Source organism: Meleagris gallopavo, chromosome 1, assembly GCF_000146605.3.
Source record: "Meleagris gallopavo isolate NT-WF06-2002-E0010 breed Aviagen turkey brand Nicholas breeding stock chromosome 1, Turkey_5.1, whole genome shotgun sequence".
Taxonomy (NCBI): domain Eukaryota; kingdom Metazoa; phylum Chordata; class Aves; order Galliformes; family Phasianidae; genus Meleagris; species Meleagris gallopavo.
The window spans coordinates 33,251,602-33,272,315 of record NC_015011.2 but is presented as its reverse complement, the minus strand read 5'-3'; the positions used below and the strand labels follow the sequence as shown (position 1 = coordinate 33,272,315).

General features: G+C 39.2%; 1 protein-coding gene across 1 annotated transcript in view; it reads left to right on the top strand.

Annotated features, from left to right (window-relative positions):
* GNS (glucosamine (N-acetyl)-6-sulfatase) overlaps positions 1–19,959 on the top strand; it is a 21,825-nt gene extending 1,866 nt beyond the window's left edge. Inside the window, exons 2-14 of the mRNA XM_003202057.3 lie at positions 5–157; positions 791–997; positions 2,540–2,605; positions 2,997–3,095; positions 5,565–5,732; positions 9,138–9,220; positions 10,512–10,630; positions 11,134–11,237; positions 11,590–11,691; positions 12,834–12,941; positions 13,574–13,684; positions 15,397–15,557; positions 16,367–19,959. Of these exons, the coding sequence (XP_003202105.3) occupies positions 5–157; positions 791–997; positions 2,540–2,605; positions 2,997–3,095; positions 5,565–5,732; positions 9,138–9,220; positions 10,512–10,630; positions 11,134–11,237; positions 11,590–11,691; positions 12,834–12,941; positions 13,574–13,684; positions 15,397–15,557; positions 16,367–16,451 (1,566 nt within the window). The 3' untranslated portion in view covers positions 16,452–19,959. The remainder of the gene's footprint in view (positions 1–4; positions 158–790; positions 998–2,539; positions 2,606–2,996; positions 3,096–5,564; positions 5,733–9,137; positions 9,221–10,511; positions 10,631–11,133; positions 11,238–11,589; positions 11,692–12,833; positions 12,942–13,573; positions 13,685–15,396; positions 15,558–16,366) is intronic.
* The last annotated feature ends 755 nt before the right edge of the window (positions 19,960–20,714 follow it).

The following is a 20,714-nucleotide window of genomic DNA, read 5'->3' as shown; positions in this document are numbered from 1 at the left end:
GCAGCGTGTGACCGCGCTGTGTGAGGCTGCTCGTCGCTCTGCCGCTTCGCGTGGTGTCCTCGAGTGCGCAGCTGACTGCTCGGTGCCTCTCTTGCAGACCCCCATGAAGAAGACCAATGCCCTCATTGCGCAGATGGGAGTCACCTTTTTAAACGCGGTAAGCGTTTGCCTTAAGCCTTGAGGCTCTGAGGTGTGAGTGTGTAGTTCGTGTTTTCGGTTTCAGAGCCTGTGAACGTGCACGCTTTGCGTGTTGTTTTGTTCCCGATTCAACACCTAACTAGTTTTAGGTCTCAGAATCGAGCTCAAGGTCAGAGTCTGAGGGGCAGTTTTCACTTCCTAAAACCATTCGGGCTGACTTCCTCAGACTGCGCAGTAAAGCTGCCTGGTCTGTTTCTTACTGTGAGCTGAGAAGCATTAGAAGAAGCTACTTAAAACTTGCTGCTTTCTGCATGTTGAAATCCCACTTCACTCTTTCTGTGTTCTAATATGTTGTCATAGCTGAAATAACAGCGTGAATCAACTGGTGAGCACGGTGTTTGAATGCGTGCTGTTTATCTGTACTGTGCAAGTATGGGGTTGGAGAAGCCGAAAGGTAGTTTGACCCACAGCATTTCACCTGTGAAAATACTTAAGGTGTCCGTCTTTGTGTCCCATAAAGTGCATGCTTTGTTAATTTCTAAAGCCGGTGAGCTCTTTAATCAACCTGTTATCTGATATTTTAAAGCTGCAAGTTTTAAGGAGAAATGTTTTTCAGTATCAATCCTGTTTCTTTTCTTCCTGTTCTTTCTAGTATGTTCCCAGTGCACTTTGCTGCCCCAGTCGTGCGAGCATTTTAACAGGGAAATATCCTCATAACCACCACGTTGTCAATAACACTCTGGAAGGGAACTGCAGCAGCAAGTCTTGGCAGAAGATACAAGAACCAAACACCTTCCCAGCACTGCTCAAATCAATGTGTGGTTATCAAACATTCTTTGCTGGAAAGTACTTGAATGAGGTATTTTGCACTTATATTTTTATTGTGGCACAATATGCTTGCCTTTATCCACTATCCACCTTTCTAAAATGGCCTCTGGCTTTATGTTTGTAATGGATATTGAATCCCCACCGTATTTCAAATGATATTACTTGGATAAACAATTCTCTGCACTGAAGCAGGGTAAATAATGTGCAAAGTTGAGATCTTTAACTTAGCATAGTTAAAATCAGATTCTTAGTTGCCTGAAGGCTTCTATAAAGTTAACTGTGAAAGGATGATAGGATCCATAGGCATCTTTCAGTGTTTGGCTGTGTCACTTGATAGGCGTAAGGTTTTCATGACTGTAAGAAATGGTACATAACTGGCACATGGCAGCTATGAAAAATATCATCAGGCCTGCATCAGTTTGGGGAAGATGTCAGAATAATGCTACTTAAAGAAAAAGAATAAACTTCTCTCACTATTTGCAATTGATATATTCCCTTGAACATGAGTATTTTCTCGTTAGCACTTAATTGCTGTTTTAAATGTTAGATGTTCACTGAAGCAAGTTTACTGAGAGAATAGCTAGTACCAGAGCTCTTTGCAGAGCTTACTCAGCACTTTGTTATTAAATCATTTGTGTGTGCTTTTTTTGTTGTGTTTTTTTTTTCCCTAAGCTGTGGTTCGTGGTAGCTTATAGTAAGCTTTAAAAATTTTCCCTGAAAGCACTAAGATTTGTTTTACTTCTGGCATAAAGGAGTTGTATTTGTAGTGACTTAAAGTTCTTAACAGCATTATTTTCCTTGTGTCTCTTGGTGGAAAATGTTAGTGGCATAACAGAATAATGGAACATGAGTGAGTAGTCTAGCCAGGCACAAATCTGCCTCTGCTGAAGTCAATGAGGCAGCTGGGGAAGGGAAGTTTATCTGGCTTCCTCTGAGCATCCCTTGAGTCAGCACCATCTCCTGTCCCTCCAGTTCGGGGAGCCATGTAGATGTAAGAGGGCAGCCTTGAGAAGATACATTGTGTTGCTCTGAGGCACCCTCTGTTTTGGATTTGGCGCTGGTTCAGCAGCCAGTTTCCTTTTTTGCTGTCTTAAGGCCTGATTGTTCTTAATCATTTGTCACTAAGATGACAGCTACTAGCACTGGTTTAAGTTCACACTTCATACAGAGTGATGGAGGCTGTCAGTCTACTTGAGTTTTCTTTAGTCTCTTAGTTGTTAGCACAAAACCCAAGTCTGTCTTATTGCATTTGTTCTGATAGTGTGTTCTTGCATGTTGATGTACTGGATGTTCTGCAGAATCTCTGTATGACTTCATGTGTGGAGTAGAAGAGGGAATAAGATTTAAATATTATCAGTGAATTCCAGATTTTCATTGACTATCTTTTTAGTTATTTTAACCCTTGTCTCTCTGTAAATGTGCTTTTATATACAAATATATCTGGGTTTTTTCTGTTCTAAAATTTAATTTGACTTAATGGTGTTTCTGGCTAGTGTTGAATAAAGCACATGAATATCTCTAGCTTTTGCTTGTGATAACAAAAATTGAGTCACAATCTATCTTTTTTTTTCAGTATGGAGCAGAGGATGCAGGGGGAGTAAGTCATGTCCCTCCAGGATGGAGTTTTTGGTATGCTTTGGTATGTGACTGTTGTTAAAGTACTTAATTTTGATAGTTTTGTAAACCAGCTCGTGAATTTTGCTGGTCATGAAATAGAGAGCATGAAGCATCTAACAACTTAATGCAGATCTTCCCTTTCTTCCCCTCTATTGTATATCAGTCCATTGGCTTTCACAAGGGCTACTCCTACAGAACTGCCTAGGAAAAAACCTTGGAATGTGAAGCCAAAGCAGTGCGAGATAACACTGCAGCATGTGATATTGTTGGGGGCTAGTTCTGAGGATTCTTGGAGTGTCCTTATGACAGATGCTTGCAACCAAGTTGGCCTGTGTTGGGAATTTTGATTATTTCAAGTAATCATCGTGTATGTTGCTCTGCATAAATGTGTGTGTAACTTTTCTTTCTCACAGGAGAAAAATTCCAAGTACTACAACTATACTCTTTCAGTAAATGGCAAAGCACGAAGGCATGGTGAGAACTACAGTGTTGATTATCTGACGGATGTACTGGTAGGAAATTCTGCTACATCTGTGTTACAAAAACTGCTTGTGACCAAATAATGCCTCATGCTGGGATATTTGGGAGGGGTGGCAATGGCAGTTTGTTAGGCTGCAGTAGTTCATAAAATACTGAATGATTGCATTGTCATAGCACTAGGCAGGCATCGACCAGCAAAACAAGATTCTGGGTATGTTTAAAAAATAGGAAGTTTGTGTGTTGAAGCTATGGAAAGGAAATATGTTCCAACAGCCTGTTTTCTAGCAGTAGCCTCACTGAGAGGTTAATAGTGACTGCTGTGGTACGTGAGGAATGTGATGCATACAGGCAGTGTCTTAAATTACTTCATAGCAGGCTGTATTTCATTACAATAGACAGCCTCTGTAGCAGGTTAACTGCATCAAGATTTCAGTAGGAAGTTATATGTATAAATGTAACTTTACACTGTGTTTTGTTTGGTAGATGTTGTGTGTATATTAATATCTTACAATCTTTAACTAAATCAATCTGGTAGCTTGAACGTATAAAAGCCTAATCCATGCACCTAAGATTGGGAGGGCAATAAATGTGCTCTGTCAGAATGTGTAGTTGACCTTGATCTTTAACTTCTTTATTCTCTTTAATCTTAAAGAAAAAAAATAAATAAGAAAAGCAATAAATGCATAAAATACATAAGTAATAATTACAGCTTTCCTTTCCTTGAGGCCCTGTTTAGCAAGTAGCTTGGATTTTCTGTGGATTTTTCTACTGTATTTTCATCCTCCTCATCTCCCCTCCCAAAGCTAGAGTCTTAGGCTAATGCACTGTTGTAGTGTATTATGTGACATTGCTGGGAGCTCACATGCTCAGGAAAACTTTCCTCTGAAAAGTCTCCTCAAACAGTGAGTTTGTGATCTTTTGCTGACTCTAGTGAGGTTCACTACCAGTTGTTTAACCGAGACAGCTGCTTCCTAGGAACAGAACTGATTGATGTTTCTTAAGGCATGGAACAGCTGTCTGATTAAATTTAGATTTACAGTGGCTAAAGCTAGATTGGAATTGGTAAATCAGAAGAGAGGCATCTTGTTACTGGTATTGTACTGGTCTTTTTGATTCTTCAGTAGCTCATAAGCATTTTGACCAAGATTGTATTTGTGGTGGGTTGCCTGTTGATACACCAGTGTGTTATGATGAATTTTCAGTGTGTTGCATTCTACTTTCTGCCACCAAGAATTCCACTTTCTAGTTATGAAGTGTATATTTATCATTTCAGGTTAGTGTTTCAGGTTAATTCAGTGAGTGGGCAGTGCACACCATACGCGTGCTGCCAAATGTGCAGTGACAGAGACCACCAGGAAGAGCAATAAGTAGCTTATGCAGAGTTCCCGTGTTACTTGACCTAGTGCACAATCTCCTTGTCTTGACTGAGGACATGAGTAATTGAGTCTAGTATTAAGAATTTGAACACCTGGATCAATCTGCTGCAGTCCTTATATGCTACACTGAAAGGTTCTATTAAAATCTGTTTTGAGTTTGCCTCTGTCATACTGGTTTGTGAACCAACTTTCTGTACTTAACTGTTTTTATCCTCCCTTAAGTCTGTCATCATATAGCTAAAGTCCAGCCCCTATTGCTTATATGTGGGAGTTAGGAGGGAGGAAGACAAAGCCATATTGGCAGGTGGAATTCCTAGCATTTCTCCAATTCTAAAGGATGAAGAGGAAATACAAAGAGGGATAAACTAATCAGACAGGAAAAGAAAATGTTGGAAAATCCAAATAGTAGAGAACTCTCCAGCAAGTAATACCTTTTGAAGCTTTAATTTCAAAGACTGAACAAGGGAAGGCAAAATGAAACCCTTCACAGTGTTTCTCTGAAGTTGGATGTAGAAGTGAAAATGAAAGTGCAAAAAAGTGATATGAGTGATTGGAATCTGTTGCTGTGCTTCATTAAAGCTTCAGGCTTCACCAGCAGAAATGTGACACTCCTTAGAAACTAAGGAGCTAGCTGTGGAATGAGCATACCCTATAAGCTGTGGAGATGAAAGACTTTTTCTGAACTTTGCCTACTTTAGAGGGCAACTGAATCTGACAGTCTGTGATGTGTCAGGCAGGAGGTGGCATCTGAGACCCTCAGACTGTATTGAAGTTTCAGTTTTACTTGATGAGGGAAGTATTTGGGTGGATTCTGTTGATGCTTGAACTTGGCACAGTGGGATGAAAAGCTGGAGTTATCTTTTCCATCCTTTTGATGAACTTTCCAGTGTAGGCAAAGGTCTGAAGTAGAATGCTGTTCAGAGATGTGGGACAAATAATTTCTTTAACACTTGGGATTATTTTTATCAGGAGATGCAGTTTTGGACACTTGTAGATGGTAATAAACCACTTAGGAAACTTATTATTTGCCCAGACTCTAAATGTTACATGTGTGTAGTTTGGATTTTTTGAGTACTGTTTTCCTGTGGAATTAAGACTTTTTTTCTTTAACAAAACTTTTCACAGGCTAACATGTCATTGGACTTCTTGGAGTATAAATCTAATTTTGAACCTTTCTTTATGATGATCTCAACCCCAGCGCCACATTCGCCTTGGACGGCTGCTCCACAGTATAAAAACAGCTTTCAGAATGTCAGTGCACCAAGAAACAGCAATTTTAACATTCATGGGAAGGTAAGCTGTCTAGCAAGAATCTGTAGATTACTAGTTGGTGAGAGCAGTAAGCAGTGATTCTGACTTGCTTATTAAGATTAAACAGAATGATTGCCTAGTATGACAACTACTGGCTGTTTGGTTCTGTTAAATAGCCTTTAAGAGTAAGGTATGTATATTGAGACTTGTAAATCAAAAAATTCAGTGGCAAAGATAATGTGGTATAATAGAGTAATGATTGATGAATGTGGAGAACGTTTGTTCTTTGTCCAGTTTCAAGATTACTTTTCTTGACTATTCTGAAACATTTTGTTCTTTCAGTGTTCTTCAGTGTGTTCAGGAGAACATATGTAGTGTGCTACAGAAAGGCTCAGAGGGGATTTGAGAACAACTCAAGTTTGCATGCCATGTCCACTCATGAGAGCGGGGCCCTTTGCTTGAGCTCCTGGCAAACCTGCTCCTACTTGACAAGTTTTTGAGGCCAGTTAGAAGACTTGGTGAAATCATGAAACATGGGACCTAGAGTCATTAAAGATTTTAGTAATTTGGCTTTCATTCGTTGAGATAACTTGTAACCAGAATTGATCAGCCTGGTGTTACACACTTGGATGTTTGTGACAGGCAGCATCTTCCCTGCTGCCAGTAAGTTTTAACCATGTATGGTCTAGCTCAGACTAATCTGCTACTCACTGTAGCAGGAAGTGGAAGTTGCAGGCGATTGATCTGATATTCTATTTTCAAATACAGACTTCACCACTGTTCGGTGTTTAATCCATTTGCTTCAGGATTTACTCCTATGTGGAGCCCAGTGAAACCACTTTTGAGGTCACTGTGGCTCATGCAGTCCTGGGTGGAACTTGCTTTTTAGCTGAGAGCTATAACTTACAAAATGACACTGTGCTTATCAGCATGATGTAAAACTGTGAATGAAAGAGGAGAAAAGGGCTGCACACAGTAAAAAAAATAGATTCTTCAGTTATTATGTTTTGATGTAGTGGAAATTGGAATCTTTTTTCCATATAAGATTGTTAATTTTGTCTTAAGTTCCATTGTGGTAAGTGAACGCTTTCAAAATTCTGAGCTAGGAATAAGTTGACCAGTAAAGTCAGCAGCTAGCTGAAAAATATGACGTGGGAGTTCCCTTATGCGGAGCAAAGGCAAAAGCTCTGCGTATGCCCATAAGTCTGTCTTCTTGTTTTGTGCTATAATACTTGGTAGCTAATTCCTGTGAATGCAGCAATCTTACTAGGTTTCAAAAGGAGAACAGACTAGCACCTTCCTAGTCATAAAACAGCTACAGTCATTAGCAGTGTGCATTTCTAATTGGTAGTGTTATTGTCTTGAAGCCTAACTCTTCCTTGAGCCCCACTATTTTCTAGGGCAAGCACAATTCCTATGAAAGAAGTAAACACACGCATAGGCTCAGACACTTAAGTCATTGGTGTTGTAATGTTTGCTAAACAAACTTGCATTGTGCAGTTGTGCGTTTCCCAGCCTCCTTATGTGTTATGTGGGCAAGAGGTACTAAAGAAACCATGTAGGTAGAATCTCTGCATAAAGAGTAAGAATTGAGTTCTTCTGTTGTCTAGTAACGTGCTTTTTGCTTAAGATCCTCAGCTATGGTTTATGCCAAGTGATAGGAGGCTGTCTGGTCTCCCAAGCAGGGCTACTGATATTCCAGATGAGGTGTCCAACTAAGCTGTTCTGAGAAAAGTTGACAAAGATTTGTGTCAGGTATTTCTCTTGCATGGATTGTTTTCCCTGCAAAATCAAAGCACAGCTCTGTCCAGATTCTGCTGGCAAGATAGCGTGTTCTGTCTCAAGGTCTTGTAGGCTTTCTTTCAGAATGGGGCATCAGGAGGCAGCAGGTTTGGTGAACAGCTTTGTATATAACACTGTGAAAGAAATTTAGCAGGAGCTGACAGAAGTGGATTTGAGGATGGTGCATCAGGATGGAGTTTACTGAAGTCAACAAATGTCTTTAGGTGTTGTATGAAACTTCTGCGACTTACCAGAAACATAGGAAGAGGAAAAATATCCAGAGAAGAGGAATTTTCAATTTTACCAAGTGACTTATCAGTTTGAGTTACACAGCACAGTTATCTTGGGGAAGAGCTTTCCTGAGCCCACCTCCTGCAAGAGGTTGCAGGTGCACAGGTGACAATGTCAGCTCCTTCATCTTCTGAAGAACTTGGAGCTGGGGATAGCATGTGTTCTGTCTTTCCTCACTTTTGCACTCCTTTACAACTGCTGCAAAAGCAAGATCTGAATAAAGTGAATTAAAACAAACTGGTTATGAAATTAGTTTTTCAAGCCAGAAATCTTTTCTTCAGTCTGCAAAACAGAAAATGAGGAATTGAGTAACTGCAGAGGGTATGAGTCACTTTGTTGTGAGTCCTTGAAGTCCAAACCCTTTCCAGTCATTCACTTGTCACAAGAGGGAAGTTGCATAACTAGAGGCTCTAGAGAAGAGTGACCAGCTAAATATAGGCTCAAGCTCAAGGTGGCAAGTGGAACATCTCCAACTTCCTAAATGAAAAATTATAAAGCTGTACTGACATAACTTTATTCTGCTCCCCTACTAATATTAACCTTCGGTTTATTCTACAACTGACTTTTGCTTGTATTTGTGTAGTGGCTGACCCAGTTCAGACCAGTGCTTCAGGATGTGAGTGTAACTTTTTGTAGGAGTGAGATTATCTCTGTTATATGGGGGAAGTGAGCAATGAGGGGAAAAGGGGAAGAGCTGTTTCTGGAACCTGGAGATGAGTCTAGAAAAATGTTTAACCCTTTAGCAAAAGAATCACACTTTTCCTGGAATTAAAAAAAAATCACAACTAAAAGCAAGGAAAGCAGAGACCACCTCAGTCTGTAGCCCAGAGTTCATAAGCTACCAAGAATCTGTTAGTGACAGGTCTTTTTTCTCACCTGTCCATAAATCAGGTAGTCTTAATTGCCTTTGAATTTCTCCCTACCTCTCTACTTATGTTAGTATGCTCACAAGTATGAATTCTCAAAGAACCATATTTAGACAGCCATGTCCAATCTTATAATGTACTCAATCCCTGAGGTTTTTTTTCCCATTAGACCTATATCATGTATTTTCCTGGATTTTTGGTAGCTACTGAAATGTTATGTTTGGGAGGGCCTTCCCTAGCAGTTTTCACAAATTTCTTTCCTGGACTGCTTTGAAAGCATCCAGTGCAGGCATAATGGAGCTGTAGTATGGCCTGCTCTTGCCACTTGGGTCTTACATGAGCTAAGAGCAGAAAACTGGACTTGGGTTATTTTGATAGTGTTTTCTAGCTGCTTAACAGCAATCGTGTGGGTATTTTACCCTAACAAATTTGTGATCAGTCTAACAGTTGTGTAATATTTGTCACAAAACTTTTCTTGTACTTCTGCACTGCTTTTTTTCTTCTTTAGAACAAGCACTGGTTAATTCGGCAAGCAAAGACTCCAATGACTAACTCTTCAATACAGTTTCTTGATGATGCCTACAGGAAGAGGTAAGAATATTTGTTATAAAAAGTTTTCAGAGGTCATAATACATCTGACAGCAGATTTCGAGTTACCTCTGCTAGTTCTCTGGCATCAGTCTCAGCAGACCTGACTTTCAGTTTACTTTTCAAAAAGAAACTTGTAATTGACTTCAGAAGCATTTTGCTTGTAAATCATAGAAAGATGAGTCATGCTTAGTGTCTTAGCTGCCTTTCTTTCAGTGCAGAATATATATGAAATATTATCAATGTATTGGCCAGCTAATCTCATTAACATTGGCTCTCAGCCTGTTCTAGTCCTACCTCTTTAATGCAAATATCTGCAATAACTGGCTGGCCAAGGCAAGTGCTTGATTCCTTTCTATAAGGGTAGGATGAATGTGAAGGTATAACTTGCTCACTTTTTCTTAATGTAAAGAAAGGTGTTTCCCTTGTAGATTAGGTTTACATTGTAGATTTCTTTAGAAGTTTTGAATTAAACACTAGCTTAACTAACTTTAAATGTTAAACTCAAACTCAATTTTGAGCAGTTATCAGGTACTAGCCTGTTGTTTTGGGGATGGAAGACCAAGGTTTTTGAATTTTCTTTTTCCCCAGAGTCTTGCTTTACAAAATGCTAAGATAAAAACATGCAACCAAATCTTAAATTAAGCCTGGAGACAAGAAGATATAATAATTGAATAAGTCCAGTTTAAATTCAACTTAATGTTAACCTGTGGGGTCTTATCATCGAATTCTCAGAAGCAGTGTCAATGGCAGACCCCAAGGCAAAGGAAAGAAAGAACCTTTGGCAGTTTAAGGCCTTTAGGTACATTGCCGTAGTAGATCCTGATACTGCATGGGTGATACAAAACAAGTGATGTGCTTTTCAGGCAGGAAGGATCCCAAATAGAAGGCTAAGTTATTGGCAGGCTTGTGTTTTAGTATTAAACATTAGATATAAAGAAATAATGTGGACTTGCTGAAGGACTCTTTGCTACTGTGTTGCTTCAAAGTTATTCCTGGCTCTCTCCAGATAAGATTAGAAGTAACTGTCTCTTTGACGTCTTTCTCAGACGGTTCAGAATAAGATCAACAAGAACTGAAGACAAACAGTTCATTTCTGTCTTAAATTGCAGCCTCCAAAAGTACAGCGTGATAATCTATGAAACTTGTTTTCAGAAACTGTGAACAAAATATCTACTTCCAGTGCATTCTCTGTTCATTTAAAGCATATTATGAATGCGCTACTAGTCAAAATTCTGATTATTTTTTATTTTTGTTTTTTTGCTTTCTTGTATGAATTGTTTGTTTCTGTTAGGTGGCAAACTCTGCTGTCAGTAGATGACCTGGTAGAGAAGCTAGTGAAGAAATTGGAAAACCATGGAGAATTAGATAACACGTACATCTTTTACACATCAGACAATGGCTTTCATACTGGTAAGCTTTTCACTGCTTACTGAATGCTTGTAGAAGCTTCAGAAGTGGCATAGCTTCTCACTCTTGTGACCATTGCAGAAAATGGGAACAGCAACTGTTGAAAACTGCAGGTATGAGAAGTACAGATCTGAATTGCAAAACATCCTGCAGTTGTAGTGTAGAGTGTTTGAGGGATTTTTGTCTGTCTTTTTAATTTTCAGTGTTGTCTGTCACTGTAAAATGAGACAAAAATAGAGGCAAGATCTCTGTTCTGTAAAGCTGACCAGTAAAAGTCTGTCTCAAAGACCTGTCTGGAACATGTTGCACAAGTGAAAATGTGTTATCCAAGCTAATAAACTTTGAATTATGTCTTACAGGAGCTGACAACTTCAAAATATTTCTGCTTTTTTAATGAAGCAAATAACCTCTTCTGGCTGCTTAAAATTAATTGCTGGAAATTGAGTAACAAGCCTTTCTAAACATTAAAGAAGAAGCTGTCTAATTCTCTTTCTTCTCCAATACAGGACAGTTTTCTTTGCCAATAGACAAACGGCAGCTGTATGAGTTTGATATCAAAGTTCCATTGCTAGTTCGAGGGCCAGGGATAAAACCGAATCAGACAAACAAGGTAAGTGAAGAGAATACAACCTTACTTCTGTTGTTTCACTGTTAACCACTTCAGGTCGTAGTTGATCAATGAAATATGAGGCGGTAGGAAATGCAAATACTCCATTCTTGGGGGAAAAAAAAAAGCTGTACACCCTTGCTTGAAGCAGTAAATTTAAGTAATTTCAGGCTGCTGACACAGGAGATGTGGAGATCGCTCTCTGGAGATTCTAGCATTGATTGTGAAGGTTACGGGTTATGTTAGCCTATAAAGATGAAATTAAGTAGTGTTTAGGTCTACTTAAAACAGAAATCTTATCAGTATATTTGCTAGGTTCTGGTCTTCTGAGCTAACAGTTCTCTTCACCTTGCAGATGCTTGTTGCAAATATTGATTTGGGTCCCACTATTCTGGATATTGCGGGATATGACTTGAATAAGACCCAGATGGATGGAATGTCACTATTGCCACTGTTGGTAAGCAGACAACTAGGTCTAGTAACCAGTAATAGGCATGATTCTTCAAAGGGAATACTATTTCCTTCAATGGACTGGGTGGACTACCAATCCATACTCTTCCGTTGGCATTTTCACACAGGATATTGACAGTTTAGTGGGGAAAAACATGGGTATACAGTTTAAATGCAGGTGTATTGTAATAACCTCTGGTCATTTTGTAATAGAAAGTTGTCATGCTTTGACTAATCCTGCAATTTGTAAGAATTCCTGTTTTGAAGGTTGCATGCTTCCGTTTTGCAACCTGCCCTACCTTTTCCTTAGGACTTCTCAGCACAGACATAAGGAGGGTAGATTGTTCTTACTGCATTTTGCTTTTCAGAAGAGAACTCTACGAAACTGTAGGTGGTTTCATAAAGTAAACCTGACCTTTCCAATAAGTGAGCAGAAGCCTTCTTAAATAAAGCTGCTTGTAGTTTATCCTTTTAGTTTTAATTAAATTTAGTCTATAAATTGAAGGCAGCTTACTTGGAAATGTAGGAGATCATCCAGATTTAAAACAGTGCTTTGCTATTAAAACCTTCTATCCAAACCTTAAGCTGCTCTTCTGATGGAAGCGTGTGAAAGGTGTCAGTTTAAACTGACAATCAAAAATGTGGAACACATTATTTCACTGTGTATACCTGTGGCAGTGCTGTGTTAAACTTTAAACTACTTCTCCACTCTCTTTTAAAACGTATCTACAAATAGAGCAGCTTAAAATATAGTTGCTTCTTAAAGCTGTTTATCTTTTCTTACGCCAGGGCTATCTTTTTCCATCTGTTGTGGTCATCTGATACAAATCAAAGACAAACAGCCTCGTTACAGGACTCTTGTCTGTAACATTGTAGTACCCGTAGGGCTTCCTCTTTGTGTTACTGCTTGTTTACTTATGAGCTGAAGGTATTACTTCAGTAGCTTTTTCTTGAAGGTTTGAGGTGGGATATCTTTTGTTGGATCCTTGTTTTTCAGCTACCCAAAGAATTCTAACCTAAGGCTAAATGTTAGTTTAAGGCTGACTTAAACTAGGGACCACAACTCACCTTGCCTTGTAAGCAGTGGATAGCATGGAAATCTTCTGCTTCATAGTACAGTGAATGCTAAGTCATGTCCTCTCCTCCTAGAGAGGAGACAAAAATGTGACATGGAGATCAGACTTTTTGGTGGAGTACCAAGGAGAAGGATACAACGGCAGTGATCCTACCTGTCCTGGCCTTGGACCCGGCGTCACGGTAAGTAGGACAAGAATGTTAATATTAGAACACAGAAACTGACTTATCTGTTCTGTGGATAGAAGCAAGCTTCCAGTAGGAACTAGCCCTGTAGGTGCTGTGCAGCATTAAAGAATCAGAAGGAAGCATCCAGCCATGCAGAACTGGTGTGTCCATATGACCATACAGAACAATCACCCTTTCAGTGGGAATCTATGGAGACTGTGGGCTATAGAAGTTTCTAGAAAGGTGTTGACTTCAGAAGATGGCTGGCAGGAATGTAGTCTTCCTTCTATGGTTCCAGTGGCCTCATCACCCTGTTCTTACTTTCTAGCTGTTTGTTGCTAGCTGAATCAAAGTTTGCTCTAAGTAGAGTATGCCTTTTGTGTTGTATTTAATGTGCTGTTCTGTTCAGTGTGTATACATTAGCAGACAAAAATTATCCCAGACAAAATGCATTTAATCACTGTGAGTTCACCAGTAACACTGTCTTGAATTTAGAAGAAATGATTTTTGCTTAACATCCCCAGCAGAGTCTTAAGATCCTGGTGTTCATTAATTAACTGCAGTTGGTTTGAGCTGGTGTAGATTCTGGGGAAAGGATTGCTAGTTCATCTTTCTTAATCTTAAATATTTAACTGCTTACTTCACAGCACTGCTTCCCTGACTGTGTCTGTGAAGATTCCTATAACAACACGTACGCTTGTGTAAGGACAATGTCAACTTCCTGGGATCTGCAGTACTGTGAATTTGATGACCGGGAGGTGAGTCCAGACCAGGCATTAGCTGTTCACAGCTGTGCAGGTGATGATCTGCAGTCTTGTCTGCTCTAAATGGTTTGTGTAATGTATTCTGAAAAGTGGACGAGCATTACTTGCAGAGTGAAGTATTTAACAATCAATGAGAATGTTTGAACAAAAGTTTGTGGTGAGGTTCTGGGAAGAAAAATAGGGTGGGGGGAGGGCATATATTTTAAACTATCGTTACTGCTTTCTGGCATCACCTAACAGTCTCTGGAGAGCTGTGCTGGGGCTGAGTTCGTTCCTCAGTCTTAATTCCATGTGGCTGATTCCTCTGTACTGCTGATAGATACTTCTGTTAAACTGCATCTCTGCTGTTCTTAAGTTCAACTGCAACTCTGTTCATTGGGAAGAGCTGAAACCTCAGGCTAATCATTTCTGCTCTATTGCCCACTTGTTTGTCTATTCTGGCCAAACGAGTGTAAGTTACAGCTCTGAGGAAGGTCTCTAATGTTTGGGAGAATGTGATATACAGTCCCCTGTTCAGAAACTATTCAAATTTCATTAGTGGAGCAGCACCTCTGCACAAAACATGTGGTTTTTAGGTCTGATCTTTAAGTTCACTTGCATGCCTCAACCTCAGTATGCTCTTTGGAGCAACTGCAAGTGTTTGGGTCACAAATTCTATAAACTGCAATGTCAGCATGTGAGTAGTGAATGTATAAGCATTAGCTATCCCCAGTTACCATGCTGCCACACACAAAGTTCTAGTAACCTGCAATAAATGACTTAAATTGGGACAGTAAATACCACAAGATAGTTTTTGCAGGGAGACAGCAGAAAAGACGATAGGAAGTCAAGGTAACAGGTCCTGCACTCCATTGGCTGTTGAATTTCTGGGTTATTCTGTGTCAGCTGAATTAAGATAGCAGTACTGGAAAGATGCAGCGATGTAGCTTTTGAAACCTTCAAGTAAATCTTCCCAGTAAGCTTGTTACCAAGGTCTGTCCTGATGAATCTTTATCGCAGTTAGACACAACTGAGCCAGGGTTAATCAACATCATCTGCAATCACAACTTACTAGAGCACAGACAAAACACCAGCTGCATTCTTTAGATAAGTTCAGCTACTGTTTGTCCCACAGAATGGTTCAGAGATTTAATGTACCAAAAACCAAATCTGCCCTAAAGTTGCCTAGACAAATCTAGTTCTCTAAGTATGTACACACACTTTTCTTTTATTAGGTCTAAACATTTGTACTGAGAATGCTTTGTGTGTAGTTAAGATGTGCCTGAGTTCTGACAACTGAAAGTACATAAGCATATGTATTTTAAATGGTGATGTGATGGTCATGAACTAGTATTTTAAGATCCATTAATGAAAAGACAGCCAGCTTCCCTGTGACTTTTTCCTCTGGAGTTGAAGGCTGAAAGTGGGGCCCATGTATGTTTATGAAAGATCTACATATATTGAGGCAGCTGAACCTTTTAGATGAGAGCAAAACTCTTCCAACAGTATTGCACTCCAGCAAAAGTTTGGCTCAACGTACATTCTGACCTCTCTTTGACTGTTTACCCACCTGGCTGCATATTGCTTCTGTATGAGTGTGCCACAATGTAACTGAAAATCACATTTGAGATTATTTGGGAACGGCATTTGATTAATAGTATGTAATGTGGTAAATGTTAATTAACGTTTAGGACTTTAATACAGTACAGGAACTTTATGTCAAACAGGTGTTTGTGGAAGTGTATAACCTGACCGCAGATCCACACCAGATCAATAACATTGCCAAAACAATCGATCAAGAAATTCTAGAGAAGATGAATTATCGATTAATGATGCTGCAGTCCTGTTCAGGAGCAACTTGCCGTACACCTGGAGTCTTTGATCCTGGGTAAACGCTGTGTCAATTCCTAGTACTTTGAAGTATAACCATGTATTTTAAAAGACTAAGCTTTCATAGAGGGTATTTATGATGAGACAGAATATCCCTGGCATTTATACTTCTGTCTACTAGAAATAGTTTGATGCTTATCTATCTTGAATGCTTAATATCTATTTTAATTGAACCTACCAAATGTAACTTGATGGCATTAATACTACTACTTTAATCTTGTCAGCGGCCATTGACTTAGCATAGCTAAATCTTGCAGCTATTTTGAGTAGTCAGGCAAGCGACTTCAGGTTTGCTTGCAAGCAACAAAAAGCTCTGCATATTTCTGTAGGCAGGAATTTTCCTAATATTTGCTGTGATTATTCCTGTAGGTGCTGTTAACAAAGAACACTTAGCTCAGGACATAAGCTGTTCATCCTAGAAAGCTGTTGTAAATAAATTGGGCTTCTTCAAAATTCAGTCAGCAGTCTTTTGAACTGAAGCTTTAAGCACAGTTTAAAATGTTGCTATAGATGGGCTGCATAGGTCTGTAATTAGAGGCAGCAAAACCTTCTATTAAAAGGCATCTCGTGACTGTTTAATGTTACACATACCGATGTGCTGTTGGTATGCTATAGCTCGTATTTATTTCTCTGGAGATTATCAACTCCTTAGCTGTACGTTGTTATAATTCATCTGGAAGGTGGAGTGTCACTGCTGTATGCTGTTCACGTAGCATTGTACCAGAGCTATTCTAGAGATCAGCTGTTCCTAGAAATGCTTGTTACCGTGGACTAACTGTAGCTCACACAGACTGTTTCTTTTTGCAGGTACAGATTTGACCCACGGCTGATGTTCAGCAATCACGGCATTCGGGCTCGGAGGTTTTCTACGCGGTCCTTATCGAGCATTTAAGAGCCTCTTGCAATCAGCTCCCACTGACCAGTTTCTCCAGTGACTGCAGCAGGTCTGTCTCTGAAACTCTCATTGATAACAGCTGGAAGACTTACTGGGCTATTCAAACCCTGTTTGGAAGAAAAACCCTTGTCTTTAGCTGGTTGCCTTGTGCAATATGTATACTTTACAGCTGAACTGTAACTAAACCATTAGACACAGCTAAATCTCTCCTACTCAGATAATTGACTACCACCTTTGTTTTTCAAATACCTTTTCATACTCCAGGCACAGAGGTGAATCTATGGCCTACGAATCTGAACAGTCTTTGTTCTAAAAAATCAGTAAATGCATAGTTGAATTGGGTTAGATAGGCAGGTGCTATTGCACAGTAATGCTCACCTATATTCAGTGTCACACACTTTCCTGAAGGCTGTGTTTATGGATAGATTTCCTGTGTTGAGCTCAAAGCTCTTAATGACGATAGCAGACTAGCCCGAAACAGCGTAGGGAAGGCATTAGTCAAAACTGTAGGATCTGACTAGCAAGAGTTGTTTGCAGAACTAAACTGAGTATGCAAAATATCTTCTTTCAATGAGACCACTTTAAATGAGACCAATGAATTTTGTAGATCTGCTTTGGTAGCTTGCAAACAAGAATGTAATTTCAGCCTCCTAGTTTGAAATGCTGGATTGGGTTGATACGTACTACTGAAAAAACTCTTAAGATTTAATATAGGCTTCCTACTGTGTTAATCAAAACAGTGTTGGAACTAACAAATACTCAAACAAGCGTGCCTGTGTTCTGAGCTAACTGTTAAATCTATTTCAATACGTGGAAAGAAGTAATACTAAAAACCAACAAAAGCAGGGCACAGCAACAGAGTTGATCTATCTCTAACCTCCAACTACCTGGAATTGTCTAACATATCAGTTAGATTCTTGAAGGTAAACTGTTTTGAGAGAAAACTAACTAAAGTAAATCACTGTTCACTAGAAGTTAGAGGGCAATTTTAGGCAGTTTAAGTACTTCATAGTTTCTTTTTGGTTGAGACATAACTATACAGAATCTGCAGTAAGTGGCCTTCACACCAAAGGACTGCACGTCAGACATCTGGCTGGTATGTTATCATTTAGTTTCCCTTTGGAAAGGTGATATTGTTTCTTTAACTTTCTGATTAGGCTCGTCTGAAATGCAGCTGTCACTCGTACCCAAACTTAAATACCTTCCTAAATCTTGAAAAGCACCTGAATTTGAGTAAGAATGTAGCTTTTCTGTATATTATTGACAAAACACCTTCTAGAAACACCGAATTGTTTGTATTTTGCAAGACAAATTCATGTTGCGTATGTGTAAATCAACTGTGTTATCAGACAAGATAATCTTTCCCTTTCCATGACACAACTCTCCAGTTTTCAGCCAGCTATTTTAGATTCCCTCTTTAAAGAGGATGTTTTCAATTTCTGTTGCCTAAAGCCTTCTACCAAGGGGGGAAAAAAAACCCTAACAAACTAACAAGGCAACAAAGTACAACGGTATCCTAACTACAGAGGTACATATCCCAATACACAGATCTGCACACTGGATAAAAATAATGCTAAAAATCAGCTGATATCCTTTTGATTCTGAAGCACAGAAGTTGCCTTGCATTTAGCTTAGCTGCAACTTCTGTGATGGTGTACAGCTTAGGTTTTATAGGGCTTTAATTTCAAATCTAACTCAACATTTCAAATCTCTTGAGCGACCAAATATTTGGAGGCAAAATGCTTGGAGGGTAACTTCTCAGCTGTAGTATCTGTATCAGTACTGAGGTTTTTGGCTACTCTTAAACTACTTACATGCTTTCAGATACTCAGGACTTTATTTCCTCCATTACAGTTGTAACTTTATCTTTTTCTTTGTTTTTTAAGCCTTTGTATTGTCTATCAATATTATTTAGACCCTGCTTTGACTTTTAAAAACAAAACCAAAGTTCTTTGTGCTCTCAAGTGTTTTCTTGCACACTGAGCTAAACCTAAGGTTCCTTTACTTAGTGTCTTGCTTAGGGTTGGTTTTTACTTAAACTTTGTTTTGGTAGCTGTCTGGAGGCTAGTATAAAACAGTTTGCTGTACACTAAATCCTCCATAGCCCTATCAAACCTAGGAGATCATATGTCAACTTCTACACCTGTTAAGCGCAAGTAATGTGTGTTATGCTTCTCAATAGAGGAAAAAATAGAAAAATATTTTGGGTACAGATGTGTAACACTCAAAGTGATCTAAAGCCATAGTAAGCAAAGCTTTCTTTTTGAACGTTTTACTTTTTGCATAATAAATAGCATGGAAGATGACAGAGCTGGTATAGATATTAAACATCTGATGAGACAGTTGTACCCAGGTCAGCACTTGTGCTCTCTGCATGCACTGTAAATAATTGCCCATCTAAGTAGACTCAATAACTTCTGCACTCAGTGTCAGGGAATCACACAGTACCTGAAATCTGTCATAGGTAATAGATGTCATATTCAATTGAAATTCAGAATGAAATGAGTCAGTCCTTGCTCAACCAAAATAGAGAGAAGGGCTGGTCAGGAAAGTAACTTCTCACTTTGGATAAAGATTCAAGAGCTGTTCAGCAGAAGCATGTAGTTGAAGGAAGAACAGGAACAAACAGCTGCCTGGCTTCTGTTATGTTAGGGGAGTTTGTTGTGACTTGTCCTGTATCTGTTTCCATGAGTAATTCTGAGACTTTGAAGAGCCCTGAATGAACAGTATTAATTCTTGACTTAAAATTATTATGAAGCAACTTTTAACTTGCAGCCAGATCTGATTTCCAATCAAATGGTTTTTGTGGCTAAATTGTCTTCCTTGGATGTTCCACTTTGTATGCAATGTGATCATAGCTGTATCCATGCCCTGGTATTGAAGGCATTTGTTTCAAATGAAGGGGCCTTATTGGTGCAGAGTTATGTTTAGGTAAAATGTGATTTACTTTTTTATAAATCATTATTATCAAAAGCAGAATTGTGAACTTTGATCTGAGCTGGTAAAGCATATGCTATGCAGGGAGAAATACAGTTAACTTTTACATTATTCTGAAACAAACCATATTCTTGTGATTCTAAGTCATCACTTAGGCCAAAGTGTGCACAGCCAGTGCACGTTCACCCAGTGTAGGTCCAGCATGCTGGTCTTCTGTGTGGAGAATAGAGTTGTAATGCAGACAGACATGCAATCACGTACTCAAAGTAGGTACAGTACCTGTTCCAACGAGTCAAGATTGACTGATTATACAATATTTCAACCTCTTTCAGTTTTACTGTGATTCAGTTAAAGTGATTTTTATTTGTAGTACTCCTCTCTGTATGTGAGCATACTTTGCTGTAGCGTGTTGTGAGCATACTTAATTTCTGCTGTTTTGAATGTTTGTTTAGAAAGTGCCCTTCCAGAGGACCCTGTTCACTGCTGCACTTTTGGGGAAAGAAAAAATAAACTGCCTATCAAACTTCTTCCCTTTGTTACTGAATTTCAATTAAACCTTTCCAAAGGATCAAAGTGTGTCATGTGTCTAGACTAACTTCCTATTGCTAACCCTGTGCTCTGCCTACTGCCCCATTACGTGAAGATTCTTGCTAGTGAACTTTGATTGTAGGGGATCCTTTGTAGAGTGTCCAGCAAGGCAATGCCTGCATGCTTTGCACAAGGAAGAAATGTTGAGGTGAGTGAACTCATCTAAAAGCAATCTGTTCTTTCCCATATTACCTTGGAAACTGATGTAGTTGAGTACATGGAAAACTTGAACTGAACAGATAATGGAGAAACTGCTGTTTGTAATTAAAGGCAGCATGTTCTACCCTTTGAGAAGAGGAAGAATAATGGGCTTGGTGGTGGTTTTTTTTTTTTTTCCTGAAATGGGAACTGTGAGCAACAGTAAGATGTGCTACTTCCCATCATTTCAAAGTCCCTTTTACAGAGTTTGAGTCCTTGGGTGATTCTGTACAAGTATTTTAAAAGTACATGCATGACTTATCTGGACTATACTGCAGGGTGATTTAGTACTTCTCACCTTTTCAAGGCTTCTAAAAAGCTTCTAAAGCTTCTGCAAAGTCTTCTCTGCTTTATCTTCATCAGTGCTTCAGTGATTCAGTAGTCTTCCACTGCATAGGGGAAAATATGCAACAGCTACTTGAAGGAACACTTCAATGTTCTGTTGTTTCTATTTATGAAACCTTGACAGCTCCCTGTAACACCCCAAGAAAGGCAGCTCTGTTGTACCTAGATGCAAATTCCCATTCTGTTTAATGA